Source organism: Dermacentor silvarum, chromosome 5 (assembly GCF_013339745.2).
Source record: "Dermacentor silvarum isolate Dsil-2018 chromosome 5, BIME_Dsil_1.4, whole genome shotgun sequence".
NCBI classification, from domain to species: Eukaryota; Metazoa; Arthropoda; class Arachnida; order Ixodida; family Ixodidae; genus Dermacentor; species Dermacentor silvarum.
In genome coordinates this window covers 97,661,798-97,682,016 of record NC_051158.1, presented here as the reverse complement: position 1 = coordinate 97,682,016, position 20,219 = coordinate 97,661,798, and the positions used below count along the sequence as shown (strand labels likewise).

The 20,219-nt window shown below is 47.4% G+C and overlaps 1 protein-coding gene across 1 annotated transcript in view; it reads right to left on the bottom strand.

The window, feature by feature from the left end:
• Positions 1 to 20,219, bottom strand: part of LOC119454256 (sodium-coupled monocarboxylate transporter 1-like) — a 106,801-nt gene that overhangs the window by 5,779 nt on the left and 80,803 nt on the right. Inside the window, exons 9-10 of the mRNA XM_037716231.2 lie at positions 17,295 to 17,383; positions 4,522 to 4,631 (exon numbers count right to left, since the gene is read on the bottom strand). Of these exons, the coding sequence (XP_037572159.1) occupies positions 4,522 to 4,631; positions 17,295 to 17,383 (199 nt within the window). The remainder of the gene's footprint in view (positions 1 to 4,521; positions 4,632 to 17,294; positions 17,384 to 20,219) is intronic.

The window sequence follows — 20,219 nt, the reverse complement described above, 5'->3', positions numbered from 1 at the left end:
CAAGGACATTTCAAAAAGCGTCAGCAGATTTAAAGGGACTCTTTAACATGTTCACGGCAAAGGACGTGACGAACCACCTCACCTCTAACGGTATCTCGTGGAAGTTTATAGTGCCGAATGCTCCTTGGTGGGGCGGATGGTGGGAACGGCTGGTCCGATCTGTGAAGACTTCTCTGCGTAAAATTCTTGGCAGAGCCTGTCTCAATTTCGAAGAAATCACGACAGTGCTGACAGAGGTCGAAGCAGTAATCAACTCCAGACCTCTAACTTTTGTCGAGACAGACGAAGGAGAACCGTGCACACTGAGTCCAGCCGACCTGTTGCTTGGACGACGACTAACTGCTATACCCTACGATACCGTTGAAGTTGACAGTAATTCGAGGCGAGCAGATGCCATTCGTCGAAATGCCTACAGAAAGCTTCTAACCGAAAACTTCTGGAAGCGATGGCGAAAAGAATATCTACTGCAACAACGATCTGCTCATTTCGCGGCCAATCAACCAGCTACGGACTTCAAGGAAGGCGACGTTGTTATCGTGCATTCCGAGACTTCACCCCGTCAACTATGGAAACTCGCGAGGGTGATTGAAGTATTCAGAAGTTCAGACGGTCATGTCCGTTCATGCAAGTGGAAACAACAAGGAGGTCTTATTATAACGAGGCCTATCCAAAAGCTATACCCGCTTGAACTACGTGATTAATTTCACTGCGTGGCCGGGAATGTTGTTTTCACTGGAAGCGCCGGCGGAACAAGAAGAGAAGAAGCGTCGGCGAGCACGAGAGGAGAAAACGGGGACTCTCGCCTGTTACCAGGGTCTGCATGGCCCGTATCAGTGCTATTAAAAGCCTTTCTCCATTATATCGACGGAATCGAGTTATTCTGCGGCTTCTGTATGCCATAATTCCACACCCGTATTCCGAAGAAGATACTACATTACCATGGTTCGGAAAACGATCCCTAGAAAATCGTAATTCTGGTCTTGGTATAAGTGAGAAACGAAAATGTTTGTGCATTTTGCTCCTGATTTTTGCATACCTTCACTTCGAGTCATATCCTTCGTTTTTACTTCCCCGTATTTCCAGGACCGGATAATCAGGTGGCCGACTTAGGTTGCAGAAAACGTAGCTTTTATTTATAACTAAAGGACCGGGTGGTCTCAGAACAGTTACCGCCGCACAGAAGTGGCTGTAAAAGAACTCTTTGCTAGTTCGAAAGGGTTCGTCAGCAGGGTTCTCTGTTTGAACATGTCTTGCAATAGGAACCGCAGACTATCATTGTATTTATACACACTTAGACACTGTGATTTAAACTTTCTTCAGTGCATTCATACACCGACGAATATGCAGCTAAACGAAATACATGTTTTTGATCTCGAAGAATTTCATTTAGTGCACATCTCCGCAGTAGGCTGTCGCTAGGGTAAAAAAATGTGAACCACACGAAAACTCAGCAGATGTATGCCGTTTAGCTACTTCAGTAATAGCTGCCATTGCGATTGGCAGCGAAACATAGTAGAGCCAGCGGTAGTGCGAATGAGTGCGTATAGAATATAAATACAGCACTGAAGCCTACGGTATCTTAAAATTCCACTTTACAACGGATGTTATCAGCCCTGGTTGTTTCGTGTCACGTACTACATATTGATTTATCTATCGTGAATACTGCTTTCTTTCTTAGTTTTTTTTTTTTTTTGTCGAGCACATAGGAGCTGGACATAGCAGGGGGGCACAATGTGAATATATAACTTGAAACAACACATTTCAAAAGGATAACGTAAATACTAAGAAAATCATAATTCACGATTCTACAACCTACAAAAAACGCAGTATGCGACATAGTGCTACACAGTATTGTTGAAAGAAAGAGTACCATATGACTAAATAATAATAATAGAAGTGGACAAATATCAACTTTAGCGAATTCGAATCGAATACGAGTAGTAAATATCGAATATTGATTAGTCATACGCACACGAATATAAGTACAGAAGGAATATTGATTTCAGTATTCAATTAATTGTGTCTGTACTGACTAGTGCAGAAAACAACCATCAGCGACAACGGATAAGATTAAACAGAGGATCACAAATTATAAAAAGAAAATGCGCCAATAGACTCAGCATCTTTACAGCACTGTTGCGAAAGCTATGTTAAGTTAGGTTACGCTGCTGTACGACTAGCTTTCCAATGGCGCAACATAAGTCGCTGCTGAAAAAATGGCGTTGCTAGCCCTTAAGGTGAATCATCATAGAAGCAGTCAAGCAGCGAGAAAAAACACGAGGCCTAGCCCAGGTAGCGACCTTGCCGAAGCATCAGTTTCGACGGCAGATTATTAGACACCTATACTAAGTAAGGATCGTAGTTTCATCGGCCGAATAAATTCGTAAACACTTCGCTTACTAACTAAATTAACAAGCATGGTGTTGCGCGCGCGCAGACAAACATGAACACATCTCACTAGACTACCGCGGACACTCGCTGTCAGAAAGCTCGCGTCCAAAAGAGCGGCAGCAGCAGCGAGCGAATTGCCCTTCTTGCTAGCTCTCGCTTCAACAGGAATTACGCGGCAAGAACAAATTACACACGAAGCCATCAGCCCTCGGGAATTGTAGACACTGTACCCACGGAATATTATTTTAAATATAGGGCGCGGGCCAGGCTGACCCGCGCCATGCGAAGCCGCGACCGAAGTTGAACGCTTCCCTTCCCCCCCCCTTACACCCCTGCTGCCTTTTGCGCGATCAAAGACGGTGCGCTTCCTCCACGCCTTGAACCCTTGCGCGCGCGAGATGAAGCCACCATTGCTTTCGGCTCACCCTCGCATACTTTCGCTCGCACCTGCAGCATACGGTGCGTGACCACAATCTTACCGCACTTTACCTTTACACGGAACTTCATGGCGACGGTGGAAGGTGGAAATTTGCTTGGAGTGCCCGTATATGCTATTGCAATAAAGATTGTCGCAGCTTCGCCCGAAAAGCGAAGCATCAATTGCGATAGCAAATTGGTAGAGAGCTATTCGGAGTAGGGATAGTAGTTTTATCGGCTGCATAAACTTGGACGCATTCGCTTACTAACTGAATTAACACGCGTGGTTTCAGCGCGCACAAGCAAACATGAATAGATCACACTGAATGACCGCAGACAACGACTGTCAAAACGCTGGCAGCAAGCGAAGCCGCCGCAGCGGGTGAAGGTTCGTTCGGTCTATCGCTTCAACAGAAACTGCGCGGCGAATGCACGGCGCATACAAAAGGTCAGAGCCGTGTGGAGATCGCTTTTAAGAGACGGTGCGGGCGACCGCCGCAGCGGGGCAAAGTACAAACGCAGTTGTTGGCAGAGTAGAAGCGCCCCCCCCCCCTCCCTCCCGCGCTGCCTTCCCGCTTTCTTGCCTTGGAGTGGGAGATTGAGTGGCCAGTTCCCCTTGCGACCTGTTGCAAGATAAGCATTTCGTGCTGCAGCACAGCGTCGCCGCGCCTCTCTCCCTCCCATACCCCCGAGACCTTTCGCGCGACGGTCGCGTTTGCTTTCCGCCGTGCGTTCGCCCTCCGTGATAGCGCGCGTCCCGCGCGCGCTTTCATTCGCGCATACGGCGCGCGGCGACGATTTTATCGCGCTTTGACTTTATACGGAACCTCACGGCGACGGCGACGGCAGAAATCTGGTTGAAGTGACCATATAATTGCTATCGCAATAAAAAGAGCAAAAGCAAACGAGCTAAGCACGAGAAAGCGAGTTCCAGGCCGACCGCGGCGCCTGCCTTTTCTATAAGGGCGAGATGCCAAAATGCTCGTGTTTTTACATTTGCGTGCACGTTAAGATATCCCTGGAGGTCATAACTAATCCGGAGTTCCCTACTAAGGCGTTTTTCATAGTCATATCGTGGTATTGTCACCTACAATCCCGCAATTGTAACACGAACTGAGAGACTACGAGCAACAGGCAACAATTTTCATGCTTGTTTCCGCCGCGAATTCGAAAACATGGCTTGCATAACCTATTTGTTTCTCTATTGCTTCGAAAAAGTTTGCCGTTGTCTCACTTCAAAAATTTGTGATATTTTCCTTTTTTTTGCAGATGGAGAGCTGCAGACATTAATAGGCGCTTGTTGGGAATTGTGTGGTTAGGTTCAATTATTGAAAATTACCGAATAATTTCTATTCGTATACGTATAGTTAGTGCGTAATATTGGATTCGTGTTCGAAACTTCGAATGGAATAGAATAGAACTCACACCTAAATAATATACATTGTTAAAAAAGCTAATTCACAAAAAAAAAGACCTTTTCACACATGTTCTTACAGTGCACTGTACCAAGTACAATACAACTTCAGAAATTTATTCCACACTATTTCACCTACGCACAACATATGGCGCAAGAGACCTTAGCATTGCTATGTGGAGTCAGCACTTATGTTTTTTCATGCTGCTAAATGTTGACGGTGGGTGGTGGTGGTTGTTGAATAAATAACAAAACCCTGAAGGCGCATAAAAACGCACGCGAAGACTTATTCTCCTTACCCAGAAGGCGCATCACGTTCACCGCTGTACTCTCGCTCATGTCGACGTATGGCGAGACGATGTCGATGTAGAACGTCGCTGCGTGAGAATTGACGATTGACGACACCGTGCTGCGCAATGTGAAATACGAAGCGGTTATGCACTTTGCGGAATAATGCATACTGCCATTCCATATGACCAGCGTGTTAGCTCTATGAACGAAGTGGACAGGCGAAACTTTCGGTTTAGCATCACCTCGCTTGTTGCATTCAGCCTGCAGAGCACTCAATTTCAATGCCCCTTTGCAAGTGTTCGATTACTAGCGTTCATCAGTTAGACTAAATGTAATTTTGCAGACTTAATTGAATTTACTTAATGATGAGTACTCAACCTCAGAGTGGTGCCTTGCCCGTTCGAAATTCTTAGGGATGTCCTATTCCGCCTGTCAACGAATGTGTCCGTGGCGTATTGGTTGTAGTATCCGGATTTCGTGCTAGCGGTACTGAGTTCGAATGCGACCGTCGTAAAATTTTACATTTACGCGTGTATGTATATACGTGTGTATACAACGTGGCCAACAGTGACGCATGATTTCAGACCCGATTATCTCCGGGATCGGCCGCACAAACTAGCTTGTGTCACTCAAACATCGTTTGCATGAAAGTGCCCATACAGTATTGACGTAGAGAAAGAAATTCAACAAGAGGGGACACTCGGCGAACACTGGCAACAGGAAACACGTCACGCTAGTATTGACACCGCCCGATAGCTGCCGCGAGCGTCGAAAAAAAATTGAAATTAGTTTAAGAGACATTGTTTTATTCCTTTAAATTCTTTGTCACGAAAAATAAAAAGTTTTGCCTATAAATGAACTTATACTTTAGGATTCATTTTTTTTGCGCTACTTAGCGACAGGCCAATGATGCGCCAGATGCATGCGTCATGCGCCAGAAATGCCACCGAAGCGGGCGAAGACGGCTGCGCGTGTGAGCACTCGCCTGCTCGGCGACCCGTCTGTCTCCTTTTTTTTAAATGTACCCTGGTTTATGGGGATTACGGCGCATTCTTCCGTTCCTTCTGCACTCAGACATCGCACCACTGCACTATTGGACTACAGCAAGGTGAGAAAGTTTGCTTCACAGTCTGCGACGCAATTTTGCTTACGGCACAGGACCGAGACTTATGACGCAGTTGGCGAGAAACAGCTCGGCCGTCCTGGCACTGTTAATTTGAGTGAATGAATCATGCCGGGACATGCTTCGGACGCTTCCTAGCGGATTATTGTAACTTATTTCGCTACTTTTGAGGCACGCTGGCCGCACAGGGCGCTGTGCCACAGTTAGCGATAAGCAGCACGGCCATGGTGACAAAGTTAGTTTGGCGTGTATAATGAATCGTAGTGGGACAAGCTTATGACGCATTTTGTGGCCCCGCAACAACATATACCTTCTTTCGGTACTCGAGCTTGTCGAAAACTCGATTAACGATTGCTAAGAGTGATAACATGGGAGTGCATTGCTTGCGCCGGCAGAACGCGCAAAACATAACGCCGAAGAACATATCAGAAACTTGTAATTCGGAAATTCCGTCTTCTAAAGAACTGAAAACGGGCACTTGCACCCACGCATTTGTCTTGAGTGCGAGTAGAAGGCATTCTGCGAACGTCTATCATTGTCCGGCTGGGAGCCGCTGTTGCGTCCATCTGTGTACGTAGCGCACCATCGCGTCGCCGGAGGCCAAGCTTTGGAAACGCCAAGTCGCGCGTGTATTTGTGCTATTAAAATGCAGGAAATAATGCCCGCGAATCGGGGAACGCTCGGAAATCAGATGTTTTCATATTTTATGATATTGTTTGGGATGAGTCGGATATTTTCTACGCCATGTATGTAAAAGCGAATTGCTTTTGTATGTAGTGCCGCCTATTCGCAGCTTTCGCACGTTTCGCCTCTACACGCTGTATTCCTATGTGTGAATACGAAAATGACTCATGCTTGTAATTTACTTTTTTCAGCTTATACCGTCCGATGGAGCTTCGTACGAAAACTACTGCTTACCTGGGGCCACAACGTTGGATGAATGCAAAAAAAAAGCCCGGACCGAGTATTTATATTAGAGATGGGCAAAACGGCTCACTTCAGTGAGCGGCTTCGAACGGCTCAGCTCACTGAAATGAACCGGTTCATTGAACGGCTCACCGGTTCACTTAAATGTGTAACCTGTGTTATGCATATTATATAGTTATTTGGCTTTGAAAAAATGATATATGCATAATTGAATATATTGGTATTTTCACTATGTTTAGAGAATATTTTTACATATATTAAAAATTAAAAGCGTTAATTTTTAGTTGTAATGAAACTTTCTTTTATGATAGTGGGGATAAATTGCTTACGATGCTATAACGGGCAGAATCTGACATACTTTTTTTCAGAAAAAAATATGTAACTTCATCTTCATCATGGGCTTGTCTGTTTTTGTGGTAACTAAAATCAACTGTCGTCAAAATAAGCACACAAGATGATTGTACAGTATCTTTCAACTTTATTAATATATTCACATACGCACGCTCACTATAATATGAGTGAGCAGTAACGCCATGCAAAATGAATGTAGAAATCATTTCTGGAGCTACAATACAAAAATCATACAAAAGATCCACAAAACTACCGCACGTACCTTTTGTTTTTAAAATTTTTTTCGTTTTTTTTTCTTCTCTTGAGCGCACGCGCGAAACTGGCGATCATGCCATTATGTACCAGGACAAAAACAAAAAAAAAAGAAATGAAGTTCTATTACAGCACAATAGATCATTGGCCTCGTTTTTATGACGTGCTAATGATACAGCCTCAGAAAATGCACAGAAGTGGATGCCATGGGCGACATTTTCATGACTACACTAATTAGCAGAAATAAAGATCAGGACGTAAAGTGTACGTGGACCTGCTGTCTTTAAAGATACGGAAGACCATCTTCGAAGTGTTTTTGCACCAGCGCACGATGTGCGATCGGTGAGAGTCGTGAGACATCGTTCGAACAGCAGCAGGCAACGAACCATACCATCCTTTGCCAATTAAGGCTACTTTACTTGTCCCTTCATTGGCATCGGGTGCCACACCATAGGACGCACAAAAAGCCAAAGGGACTGATGCGCACACCACACACTGCAAGCGAGTACGAGTAGCGCGAGTCTGCCCACGTCCACCACTACTCGTTGGTCAGAAAACGAAACCTCAAAACCCAGCAGAAGACCCGGCTCTGACGGAACGGTTCGGCACGGCTCACTGAACGAGACAGAGAGCTGGCTTCCTCTCTCCAAAAGAACGGCCGCTCACTTACTGAACCACGGCTCCCTCGCTCTTCAAAAGAGCGGCTCAAAAGATCCGGTTCGCTTTTGAGCGCTCTCTAGGAACGGTTCTCATGGCTCACTAAACGAGAGAGAGCCGGCTTCTTCTCTCCGAAAGAACCGCCGCTCACAGAACCAACGTGCACAGAACCACGGCTCCCTCGCTCTTGAAAAAAGCGGCTCAAAAGATAGCCGAAGGCGAAGGGGTGAAGGCGACTTTTGCGAGGAAGAGCGGGAGGGCAGTTACTTTCTCGTAACCCTAATAGATGGCGCGGAAGTCGCACTGAGCAGAAGACCCGGCTCAGACGGAACGCTTCGGCACGGCTCACTGAACGAGAACCGGCTCCCTTTCTCCAAAAGAACCGCCGCTCACTTTTACTGAACCACGGCTCACTCGCTCTTTAAAAAGAGACGCTCACAAGATCCGGCTCACTCGTGAGTGATCCATCTCTCGTTTATATAGAGCAAAATAAACATTTCCTCATTTGACAAGGCGTCTTGCGTCTACGTAGTGAAATTGCACGTGGCACGGATTTGATGGCGCTTGTTAAGATCATTCGCAATAATTTTCGCCAAATTATAAAACGATTCCGCGCAAATACCACACGCAGTTGAGCAATAAAAAGAAAAGAAAGCCGATGGGCGCAGCACCTCGTAACGTGTGCCAGCTTGCGTTCAAAGCTCGCGCGTCCGAAACCGAAACCGGAGGTGTGGTTCAGGTATTGATAACGACCGCCTGGCGCGCGGCAGTCAATTCGGCAGCTGGGCTCTATGGGAGTGTCCACTCTTGTTGAATTCCCTTCTCTATGGTATTGACACGTGTACTTGTCTCTGGTGACGGCGTTTCACCGCCTAACAAATTTTATCGCTCAGCGTCGGACGCGCCTGCATGTATCGGAAGTTTCTCGAATCTTATTGATGGTTCTGTCCCCTGTCTGTTATCACCGAGCCTTGTGTAATCTGGTTGTATGCGCGACGCGAACCGTGTAGTATTTTCTGGAAGACACGCGGGCACCAGCGATTACTCTGGAACCTTCGATGACTCATGTATAAAAACCGACGCGCTTGACTAGCAGATGAGATTTCGACGATCGTCGACTGTGTTCGCCCCTATCGTTGTGATTTGCGTGTAGCCTGTTTTTCTGGGCACAGGTTCGCCCAATCAAGAGTTAGTTTCGTCATTCACAGTTTTGCTACTGTGTTTTGACCGTCACCACTTGAGAGTATGGTAGTCGTTAGGGGATTCGCTTTTAACCAGATAACCCGATATTTATATCAAAAAGGCGTAGAAACAGTTCTGCCTAGAAATTGTTGCTCCGAAACCATGTTGTCCTCGGTTTGATCGTGCGTAATGGAGCACGTCTTCTAAACGCACTGTTGGTATCATACCGGCATATATTTTCGCATTTTATACAAAACCTGCTTTTCTTTATTGTAACCCACGGAAAAAGCAGTGTCAGAAGAGCGTTTTAGTTATTTTCGTTAGTTATGTTAGATCTAGTGATAAGAAAATAGACGTAAGAAGGCACGGTCGCAGCTTTATGTTAAAATCCTGGAAGGCACTAGAGTTAAAGAAATGTATAAAGCCCATAACTGAGATACTAGATAGAGATACAGATAGCTAACTAGCTAACTAACTAGCTAATAGATAGCTAACTGGATAGCTAACTGAGATACAGATAGCTAGATAGATGGATAGATATATAGATACTGTCAAAGCAGCAAATGTTCGCCAAGAAAAGCTTCGCATTTAAAACGTGCCGAAACGGCTTTTCGCAATCAGTTAGGGCCAAGCTCTCAAGAATTCTGTTTGGATACATTGGACAATTCACCCTCTCATGAGCCATCTCTCATCATCGAACTGTTAATATGGAGCTGCACCTTCCCTTTTCTGTTTCCCAAAAACCTTGATGCCCTCGACCTTCAAGATGCATGCTCTTTGTCTAGCTTAGCGTGTGTATTACGTACAGTTGATCAACCTTGACCTGGCGCTTCGAACGCGTTGAAAACGCAGGTGCGCTTACACCGCTGAATGGAAGTGCATGCGCTGCGTCGTCGTGTTTCTGTACAGCCAGGTAGCTGCATATCGTACTGCACGTTTGTCAGCACTACTTTGTCAGCACAAGGCGTCCTCGGTACTTGGAAGAATGATACAGAGGCTGTTTTTTTCTGACTCGAGATATCATCACAGCCTATACGGTGTCGCGGTCTGCACGTGGTCTTCTTGTTTCGATAGACGAAAGGATAGATTAGATTATGGGGTTTTACGTGCCAAAACCAGTTCTGATTATGAGGCACGCCGTAGTGGGGGACTCCGGAAATTTGGACCACCTGGGGTTCTTTAACGTGCACCTAAATCTAAGTACACGGGTGTTTTCGCATTTCGCCCCCATCGAAATGCGGCCGCCGTGGCCGGGATTCGATCCCGCGACCTCGTGCTCAGCAGCCCAACACCATAGCCACTGAGCAACCACGGCGGGTGATAGACGAAAGGATAACGGACTGTATAACCTGGGGACAGTGTCCGCATCGTATTTGGCTTTCCACAATTATTCGTAGGAATTACTTTCACCCTCATTATTTAGCCATCCTTGCATGCCCTAGCCAGAGATCAACGCGTTCGGGTCTTGCACTGCAACATAGTGATGGTGCCGCCTTTCTGACTGTGTGTGACTGATGGCTCTCAAACAAATAAAGCGAGAAATTCAAGACGTGCGGAATTTCGCATTTCCGCTACATGAGGGCAGATACCTCGCAGTCGCACTGACCATCTTTTTTGGTCGTACGTGGTATCTATGGCACTTGGTGCAACCCCGCCTTACAGGTGGGGAGATAACTACAGAGTCTGCCAGACGGCGCTAGGACAGGCGCATTCCCATGGTGGCTTTTTTTTTCTTGTCTTGTGTGTTTCTACACTGCTGTCTACTAGCACTGCGCTTCCTGTTACGTGTAGTGCAAGGTGATTAGTGCTTCGTGCGAGGTGTGGCGTAATTTTCTGCCCTGATATTCGGCAGCTGTTGCTCAATGTACATGTCAACTGGGACCCGCAAACACTAACGCTCCCCGCACTTTGTGCAACAAACTCGAAATAGTCCGTCCGATCCTGTTCATATATACAAGTGTACACGCGCTCAAAAAATCCCGCCCAGGCATCATTTGCACCCCTTTACTTTGGGCCGGTGCATTCGCTTTATCAATTTAATGAGTCTTCATTAGATCGCTCATTCGAACGAAAACTCGGTGGTATGCTGCGGTTAAAACAGGTATTTAGTGGTGTACTATAATTCGTAGCAATAACTTTACCCAGTAGCTCTTTGAGCCCATAACGTTGAGCGTTGATGAGTAATATTCAATTATGCTTTCAGTTTGTATATTGCAGGAAATACCCATGAAGTAGCCATACTATCAATTAGCAAACAAGTAGTATACGAATATGTTTTAGTTCTCACAATATTGCTACGGAATAGTAGGTACGAGGACGAAGGTGCCAGTGTTTCGAAGATGACGACGACGATTGGACGCCGCACTGCTTCCGAGCCCGGCCTTAGTTGCACCAGGTCGGCGCTTTTACCGCCGGGGGTAGTGCTAGCAGACCATTAGTTACGAGGACGAAGTGTTGTTAAGGCGACGACGACGACGTTTGGAGGCTAGCGCGGGCTGCTGCTTTGTGGCCATGCGCAGTGCATTCACTTGCAAATATACCTGTATATAGTTCGGCTTCTGCGCTGTCCCACGTAACATATTTGATGGAGGTGGACGCTCCCTGTCCTCCTAACGAAGCTTCGCAGTGGACGGTATGTCGAGCTTTCCATCATGGCTCCCGGAGACGACAGCACGACTCAACCAGCCCCGACACCTGCTACCACTCCGACGACCTACATCGCGAGCGCCGTTTCCCAGGATCCTGGCGTATTCTTGGTGAAAGATGGGAATGACATGAGGACTGGATCAGCCTGTACGAACGCGTCAGCATGAATAACCGGTGGGAACCTACTAGCATGCTCGCCAACGTAGTATTTTACCTCGTTTGAACAGCTCCAGTATAGTTTAGGGCATACGAAGATGAGCTGACCAGTTGGGAAACGCTTAAACAAAAGGTGAGAGACTTGCTTGGCAACCCTTACGGCCACCAACTTGCCGCGAAGAAGACGTTATCCAGCCGCGTGCAGGTGGCAACAGAGCTTTACGTCACGTACTTACATCCAAGACGTCTTGGGTCTGTGCCACAAAGCTCACGCACACATGACTGAGCAAGGCAATGTGTCTCATATTCTCAAAGGTATCGCTGATGCCGCCTTCCACTTGCTCGTCTTCAACAACGTGGCGACGGTGGACGCAGTAATCAAAGAGTGCCGCCGCCTGGAGCTCTCAAAAAGCCGATGAATCGACCAACAGTTCGCCCGTCTACCAGACACCGCGCCTACATCTTCCTCTGCTGACGCGCCTCGTGCCAACAACACTGTCGATGTTACCCGGATCGTCCGGCGTGAGCTTAAGGCTGCCTATACGGCTGCCTTTGATTCCCCGCTCCTCGAGCACACCGGCTGTCACGGTTTCCCTGATTCACGCAGTTGTCCGCCAGCAGTGCGCCAACATGGTTCTTCACTCCGTCTACTCGGCCTATCGCCCTGACGCCCGCCCGGATTTTTTCCCCCTGTCCTACATCTTTTCCCCCATGACGTTTCCGTAACCCGTCGGAATGGCGCACTGTTGATGAAAAGCCCATCTGTTTTCTCTGTCGTCGAATCAGGCAAATTTCTTGCCACTGTCGCAGTCGCTGGAGTTCGCGGGCGTAGCACCCCTATACTGGCTACTTTCACCCAACCGGCCCTTCTCGTCCCTATGCCGCACGTTCCGGTAATGCCGCCACTGGATCTCCTGAACCGAAACGCCCATATTCACGGTCGCCGTCGCCCCAACGCCGACAATCTCGTTCGCCCCAGCCCCGTCGCTCATATTCCCCAACTCCATACAGCCGCTCCCCGCCGGAAAACTAGAGGATGCAGCTCCTCGAGGGGACGCTGCATTGCTGTCTACGCCACCAAGTCCTGCACTGACGCTGCCCACTCATATGAACCTTCTAGAAGTGCAAGTCGACGGCGTTCTTGTGTCTGTTCTTATTGACACTGGGGCGTATTTATGTGTCATGAGTGCTGACCCTTCGTAACCACCTAAAGAAAATAACACCCGCCACGACGCCTGTTGTCCGTGTCGCAGACGGCGGAACAGCTCCCATAATTGGTATGTGTACTGCCCGAGTCTCCTTCGTCGATCGCTCCGCTATCGTTCTCTTCACCGTCATCACCCACTCTCCCCGCGACATCATTCTCGGCCTAGACTTCCTCTCCGCGCATTCTGCTCTCATAGACTATTTGGCCAGTACCCTCCGCTTTGTGGTGCCTGTTCTGGAGCCCACTGAGCCACCACTCAGTCGCCTGAGTGCCGTAGACTTCGTTCGCTTGCCAACTTCGGCACTGACTTACTTTGACTTGGTGTCATCATCACCAGTGCCCGACGATCACTACATCGCGACTCCCATGCAAGACGTTCTCCTTGCACCGGTATAATAGTACCTCATGCCGTTTTATCTGTTATGGCGAATTGCGTCTGCCTGCCCGTGGTCAATTTTGACTTTACGACACAAATGTTGCCTCGCGGGATGTTTCTGGCCCAGCTTTATTCCTTCGAAGATCACTCAATCGCATCTTTTGTAGTAGAAGACAGTATAACCGACACTACCGTGCCATTACATTTTGCAACTTGTACCTTCGCCAACTTATAGAAAATGATTGCGCCCGACCTGAGCTGTACCGCATTCCGTTTTCATACTGCGATACATGTTTACTTTATCGATCGCCCTTTGGCTCCAACAACAGTTGTTCGACATCGCATAAATACAGGCGATTCCCGTTGAATTCATCGCCGCCCGTATCGAATGTCGCCTGCTAAGCGTCAAGTTATTCAGGCAGAAGTTTGCGAAGTGCTTGCCAAGAACATTATTGAACCGCCGTGTAGTCCATGGGCGTCACCGGTTGTCCTGGTGAAAAAGAAACATGGCTCATGGCGATCTTGCGTGGATTATCGGCACCTAAACAGGGTTACTAAAAAGGACGTGTTTCCCCTACATCGCACTGATGACGCCCTTGAACGCCTCCGCGGTGCTCGCTATTTCTCTTCTATTGACCCTCGCTCCTGCTACTGGCAGTTTACCCTGTACAATCGATACCGTGAGAAGACCCCCTTTGTAACACCCGACGGTCATTATCAATTCAAAGTGATGCCATTCGGTCTATGTAACGCTCCAGCCACATTTGAGCGCATGATGGACTCCCTTCTTCATGGCTTCAAATTGTCCGCATGCCTCTGCTACTTGGACGACGTTATCGTACTCTCTCCAACATTCGCGTCGCAGCTCGAGCACCTCTAAGGATGAGTTCCGTCCATACTTATATGACCGACCCTTTTCAGTCGGCACAGACCATCACGCGCTTTGCTGATTGTGCTCCCTGAAAGGTCCTACAGGACGACTTGGTCGCTGGGCGTTACGCCTACAAGCATCGTATTCGGTCGTCTACAAATCTGGCCGTCTCCACAAGGACGCTGATTGTCTCGCTACCCGGTCGACGAGCCTGACGACGCCAACCGTAGTCCCACCAACGGCATATTCTCTGTGTCTGCCTTCGCTAACATCGCCAAGGAACAGTGCCGGGACCTATCTATGCGAGCACTGATCGAGCGTCTTCACTCTTCACCTACCACTATGTCCTCCACTATGTCCTATGCCACTATGTCCTCCAGGGTAGCATTCGCTACCGAAGGAACTTCCTGCCTGGCGGGTCTGATCTTCTTCTTGTCGTGCTCAAACATCTACGACGGACTGTGCTCTTTGAGCTTCATGGTGAACCCACCGCAGGACACCTTGGGATCTCTCGAACGTACGACCGCCTACGCCGCCGCTTCTATTGGCCCGGTCTCGCCCGCTCCGTCCGACGCTATGTTGCTGCCTGCGATTCCTGCCAGCGTCGGGAAACGCCTGAGGTGCTTCCTGCTGGCCCTCTACAGCCGATAATCATCCCTGTGGAACCGTTCTTTCGTGTTAGATTAGATCTCCTCAGCCCCTCTCCCACGTCATCCTCTGGGAACGAATGGGTAGCCGTTGCAACTGATTACGCCACCCACTACATCACACAGGCTCTATCGACCAGTTGCGCCACGGACGTCGCAGACTTTCTCTTGCATGACATTATTTTGCGTCATGGCGCCCCGTGACAGCTGCTTACTGATCGTGGTCATAACTTCTTTACGAAAGTTATCGCCGACATGGTGCGCTCCTGCTGCACTCAACATAAGCTGACCACCTCATATTGTCCGCACACAAATGGACTGACGAGACGGTTGAACCGTACCCTCACAGATGTCCATGTACGTTTCGAAGGACCATAATGACTGAGACATTGCTCTTCCTCACGTAGCATTTGCCTCTAATTCTTGTCGGCACGACACCGCCGGATTTTCTCCATGTTATCGATTGTACGGTCCCGAACCGACCTTGCCCCTTGATACTGCAATTTCTCCTACGACCTCAACAAGCGAGTATGCGCGCGACACCATCTCCCTGGCCGACCATGCACGCGAGCTCACCCGTACTCGACTGACCGCCTTGCAAACTACTCAGCAGCGTCGGTACAACGCCTGCCACCGTGACGCACAGTTTTCGCCTAGTGCGCTCGTGCTCCTGTGGTCACGCTCTTGTCATGTCGGCCTTTCAGAGAAGCTGCTTTCCCTATACACGGGGCCCTACCTGCACCAGTTGACTGCAGTGACATACAAAATTGCTTCCGTCACTTCTACGTAACCCTCTACACAGTGATCCAGCGATGTCATGCACGTCAGTAGGCTCAAGTCCTACTGCACTGCTTCCGAGCCCGGCCTTTAGTTGCACCGGGACGGCGCTTTTACCGCCGGGGGTAGTGCTACGGACCAGTAGTTACGAGGACGAAGTGTCGTGAAGGCCACGACGACGATGATATAGGCTAGCGCGGGCTTTTTGGTCAAGCGCAGCGCATTCACTTGTAAGTGTACTTGTATATAGCCTGTCGTCTACGTCTTCCCAGGTAACAGTATCATACCGTTGGCACCACAATAGGTAAAGTAACAATCAACTGAAACCGAATGAGCTTTGCATGGGTTTTTCTTTGGTTTTTGTGAGTGAACACCACCCACAAAAACGAAAAGGACTCCCACAAGAGCGTGATCCGCTAAAATTCAAACAATTATAACACAACATTTTTGCTCATAATCACGTTAATACTCCCCCCACGCATCTGTACCGTTTTATATATGGGTATGTGACGCTTATGTATGTTTATATTATTGTTACTATTGTTACTTGTGAGGAATGTAAGTAATAAGTATGCTACTTTTCGAGCGTTCTGTGTACATACGTTGTCTGTGATATCACACCCACGCAAATTGTCATGTCGCTTCACGCTGGTCATGCTTTCCGCTGTTTTTTTACTGCTATACCCCCCCCCCCTTATGTAACGCCCCTGAAGGGGCCTTTAAGGGTTCAATATATGATAATGATGATGAAGTACTTTTTCCTGTGTCATTTACCGGACATTGAACAAACAGAACTCCCATAAAGCCGCACGATGGCATGGGATGACGGCAGGTGCGTGGTTATGTCCGCTGCCGGATTCGTTCTCCCGCACTAAAATTTGGCGGGATTCGTTCTATACGTGTATCATCCCATAAAAGGAGTGCTTCTGTTGTTATATCGTATTCGTTCTACAACGCTAACAACAAAGTACTGTAGTTGCCCTATGTGTTATATGTGTTATATTGTTCCCGCAATGCTGTACGCTCTCCAGAAGATCCAAAGAAAGCACTCCGCTCTCTATACACTCTCCTTTCGCGACCACAAGTCATACAAAGATTACAAATAGATTACATTGACTATGGCCACGGAAGATAAATCGGCTACCTACATAATTTTTTGAAGCTTGGTTTATAACGTTGTTGACTACTTGTTGAATGCACGCACTCCATAATTTTTGTGTTTTACAGGCTGTCTATAGTGCCATTTTCAGACGTATTTATAGTTTATTAAACTATACGTATCAAGACGTCTTTTGAACGACTATGTGTCAGATGGTAGTAGCTTCCCCTATCGCTATTTACAATGCGTGCCTAAGCTTCGGTTCAGCAGTTTGTTCCCAAATACCCAAATACACACCAATTATTTCTTTCGTGCGGTCGGGCATATTCTGAATATAAAAAAATCGTCACCTGACGCACAGGCCACGAAATTAGGAAAAACATTGGTAAAGAGAAGTAAAACTTGCTGTTGAACATAAATCCGTTCCCAGAAGAACTTTTCTACCTTCATTCGGGCGTTTAGTTCTGAACAATATTTACATGTAACGATCGTGAACATCAAAAGTCTCACCTTGTGGAAGCACTCAGCAGACCAGCCAAGAATATGCCCCGCACCATTGTAACGTCAGAGAGCCGCTCTCTTAAGAAGTATGGAACAACCTGAGGCATATAGAAAAACACGATTTTTTCGGAGTATCTGCCCCCAAAATATCTCTTAGAGGGCCGTCGGTAACGCATTTGAAGGCAGAACATTCCGTATCAAGGGCGCTATAACGTAAAATTGATTCCAATTTCTGCAATCAGCCTCCACGATTGGTCAAACATTTTCGGGGCACTCCCAACTTCGCCTGTCTCTCACGCGACGTGACGAAAACTGCGATAGCTCCCCATCTGATATAACGTGTACACACTGATTATGCATGAATAAACCTCACAAAAGAAAAATAATCATTCCTGATCCGACGCCTTTTCACCATTAGCCCTCTGCTATTGGTCCCATGTTTTCTGGCCACGCCCACTTCGCCTATCTGTCACGCGACCTCACAAAACCGCGAACACTCACCACGTCAAAGTGACGTGTACGCGAAAAAATGCATTCATATGCCCCCAAAAAAAACTGAATTTTTTTTCTAAATAGCCACAGACTGCCCCGTTCCGAAAGGAAAAGAATGTGGCAACCCGCCGATCGCTCAGGCCCTCGCCACTCGCATGTGCCGGTGAACATGTATTTATTTGCGCATGATAAACCTTCTTGCATGGCAGTCGAACGTTATCGAGCCCTTTCGGCATGCATACGACAGCGCTCTGCCAACTCTTCCTTGCTGAGGATCCGTTTTAGCGGCGTCCTTATCCTTCCGTTGCACGCCGCCGCGATTTTAGACCAGCCACCGCAAGCTAAGTAAGGCGAAGCGGACCAGTCGGAGACGCCGGCACCACCCTCTTCATGCGGTTATCTATTTTCACTGTGCTGGCTCGGCCCCATCGAAACGCTCTCCACCAGAGCGTGCTACTCGCCTCTTGTCAGCCAATTAGATAAGAAAAACCGCTGAGTGCAGACAATGTTATTGCTTTTGAAAGAGAACAAAGGTGACCTCCTATAAACGAGGAGAGTGTTTGATTGGGTTGTTTAGACAACGCTGCGAGCCACCGCCCGATGCTTGCGTCGGTGGTTACGTAAATTTGACGTCAGGAGTTTGGAATCAAAACAGTTTGGAATCATTTTACGTTATAGAGCCCCAAGTATCTTAAGCCTCAATTAAATTGCATCTGTTGGAATATGAATTGGTCCCACAAACATGATCATTGAATGTTGTAATAACTGAGTGGGAACAATGCAGTGCTGCTATGCCATGGTTTTACTTGATCTTATTTTGAGAAATCGCGTTCTGTTGCTAAAAAACTAGTTTTTAAACCATAGCGTCCTAGGACAGCCACTTCAACGTTACCAATAGTAAAAACTATTAAGCATGAAATGATTTTAGCTCCCGTTGTCGACGACCTTCAGGTGACCTTGAGTCAAAAGCCAGAGCCGTTATCCGGACACTCAAACGAGAACATCCGCGCATCGTTGCAAGGACAAAACGAGATCATCCGAGCAACCAGTCAAAAGTTAAGAAAATGCGGTCTCTGGCCCCCAGCCCTTAGGACCGCATTATGTATGCTAGATACTTTCCAAACAGGTTACAAAAATATTGCTTTCGATTTCTTCCTGATCTGTGGTCACAATATCACTGAAGCTGTAACTTCCAGTACGCTGTAGTTTTATTTGTCATTTCCAATAGCGACGTTCAAAAGGCGGGCAGGGACACGGTGTTGGAACGAAATGTTTTTAGTTCTGGTTTTAGTTGACTGGGATTGCCGACTGGGATAAATTCCGGTACAATACAGAGGATACCAGCGGGGAAATTAAAAACATCGCACATTGGACTGAACAGTAAACGAAAGACGTAACTGAGGCTACACAAATAGTTCCACCAGAAGCACAGTTAGAAGTCATAGTCAGTGGGCTCCTGCACATGTGGGAGGCTAAGGAAGGGCTACAAAGGAGATAGAGGAATCAGAGACACCGACCGGGCAATCAGAGAGAGGATAGCCAGATTAAACAGAGACATATAGATCAGCATGCACAACAACTATGTAAGCAGCAATGGGAGGAGACGTGTAGTAACATGGACAATCAATTAGGGCTAGCAAGGACATGGAACCTTCTGAGGTACCTGCTACACCCAGAAGAAACTAAGGCGGTATACAAGCAAAATATTAACACGGTAGTTCATGCATATTGAGGTTCAGAACAAGACTTTCTACGGAAGGTTACAGAGAAATATATCTCTCAGGCTAGACCGGTTATACACCCAGAATATACAGGAGTAGTCAGCAACGAACTTAACAGGGAAATTACTGAAGCAGACGTAAGGGCAGCCTCGCCGAAAACTTAACACTAAATCAGCACCCGCACCAGACAGAATCACAAATAAGATACTCAAGAACCTAGACTGATGAGTCTATAGCAAAATTGACAGAATATATGAATGAATAGTGCAAAACATGCAAAATACCGCAACAATGGAAGACGGCACACGTCATCTTAATACGTAAGCCAGGCAGGCGCTTACAGCTGTAGAATCTGAGACCCAGGTCTCACATCTTGCGCTGGAAAGCTTATGGAGCATGCAGTCCTAGCGAGACTAACCAACCCTTTTGAGGACACAAACCTGCATCCCTTCACGGTTCTGGGTTTCAGAAGGAATCTTTGCACGCAGGATGCCATGCTCCAACTTAAACACGAAATCATAGACAACCCAGGCAGATCCACTAGAGCCGTCCTCGGTTTAGACTTAAAGAAAGCTTTTGATAGCGTAACATATCAGACAATACTGAGCAGCCTTGAAGAGCTAGGATTAGGAAGGTGAACATAAAATTATGTTCGTGACTTCCTAACCAGCACAAAGGCCGAGATTACCGTGAGGGACCTCGTCTCGGAAGAGATTGAGGT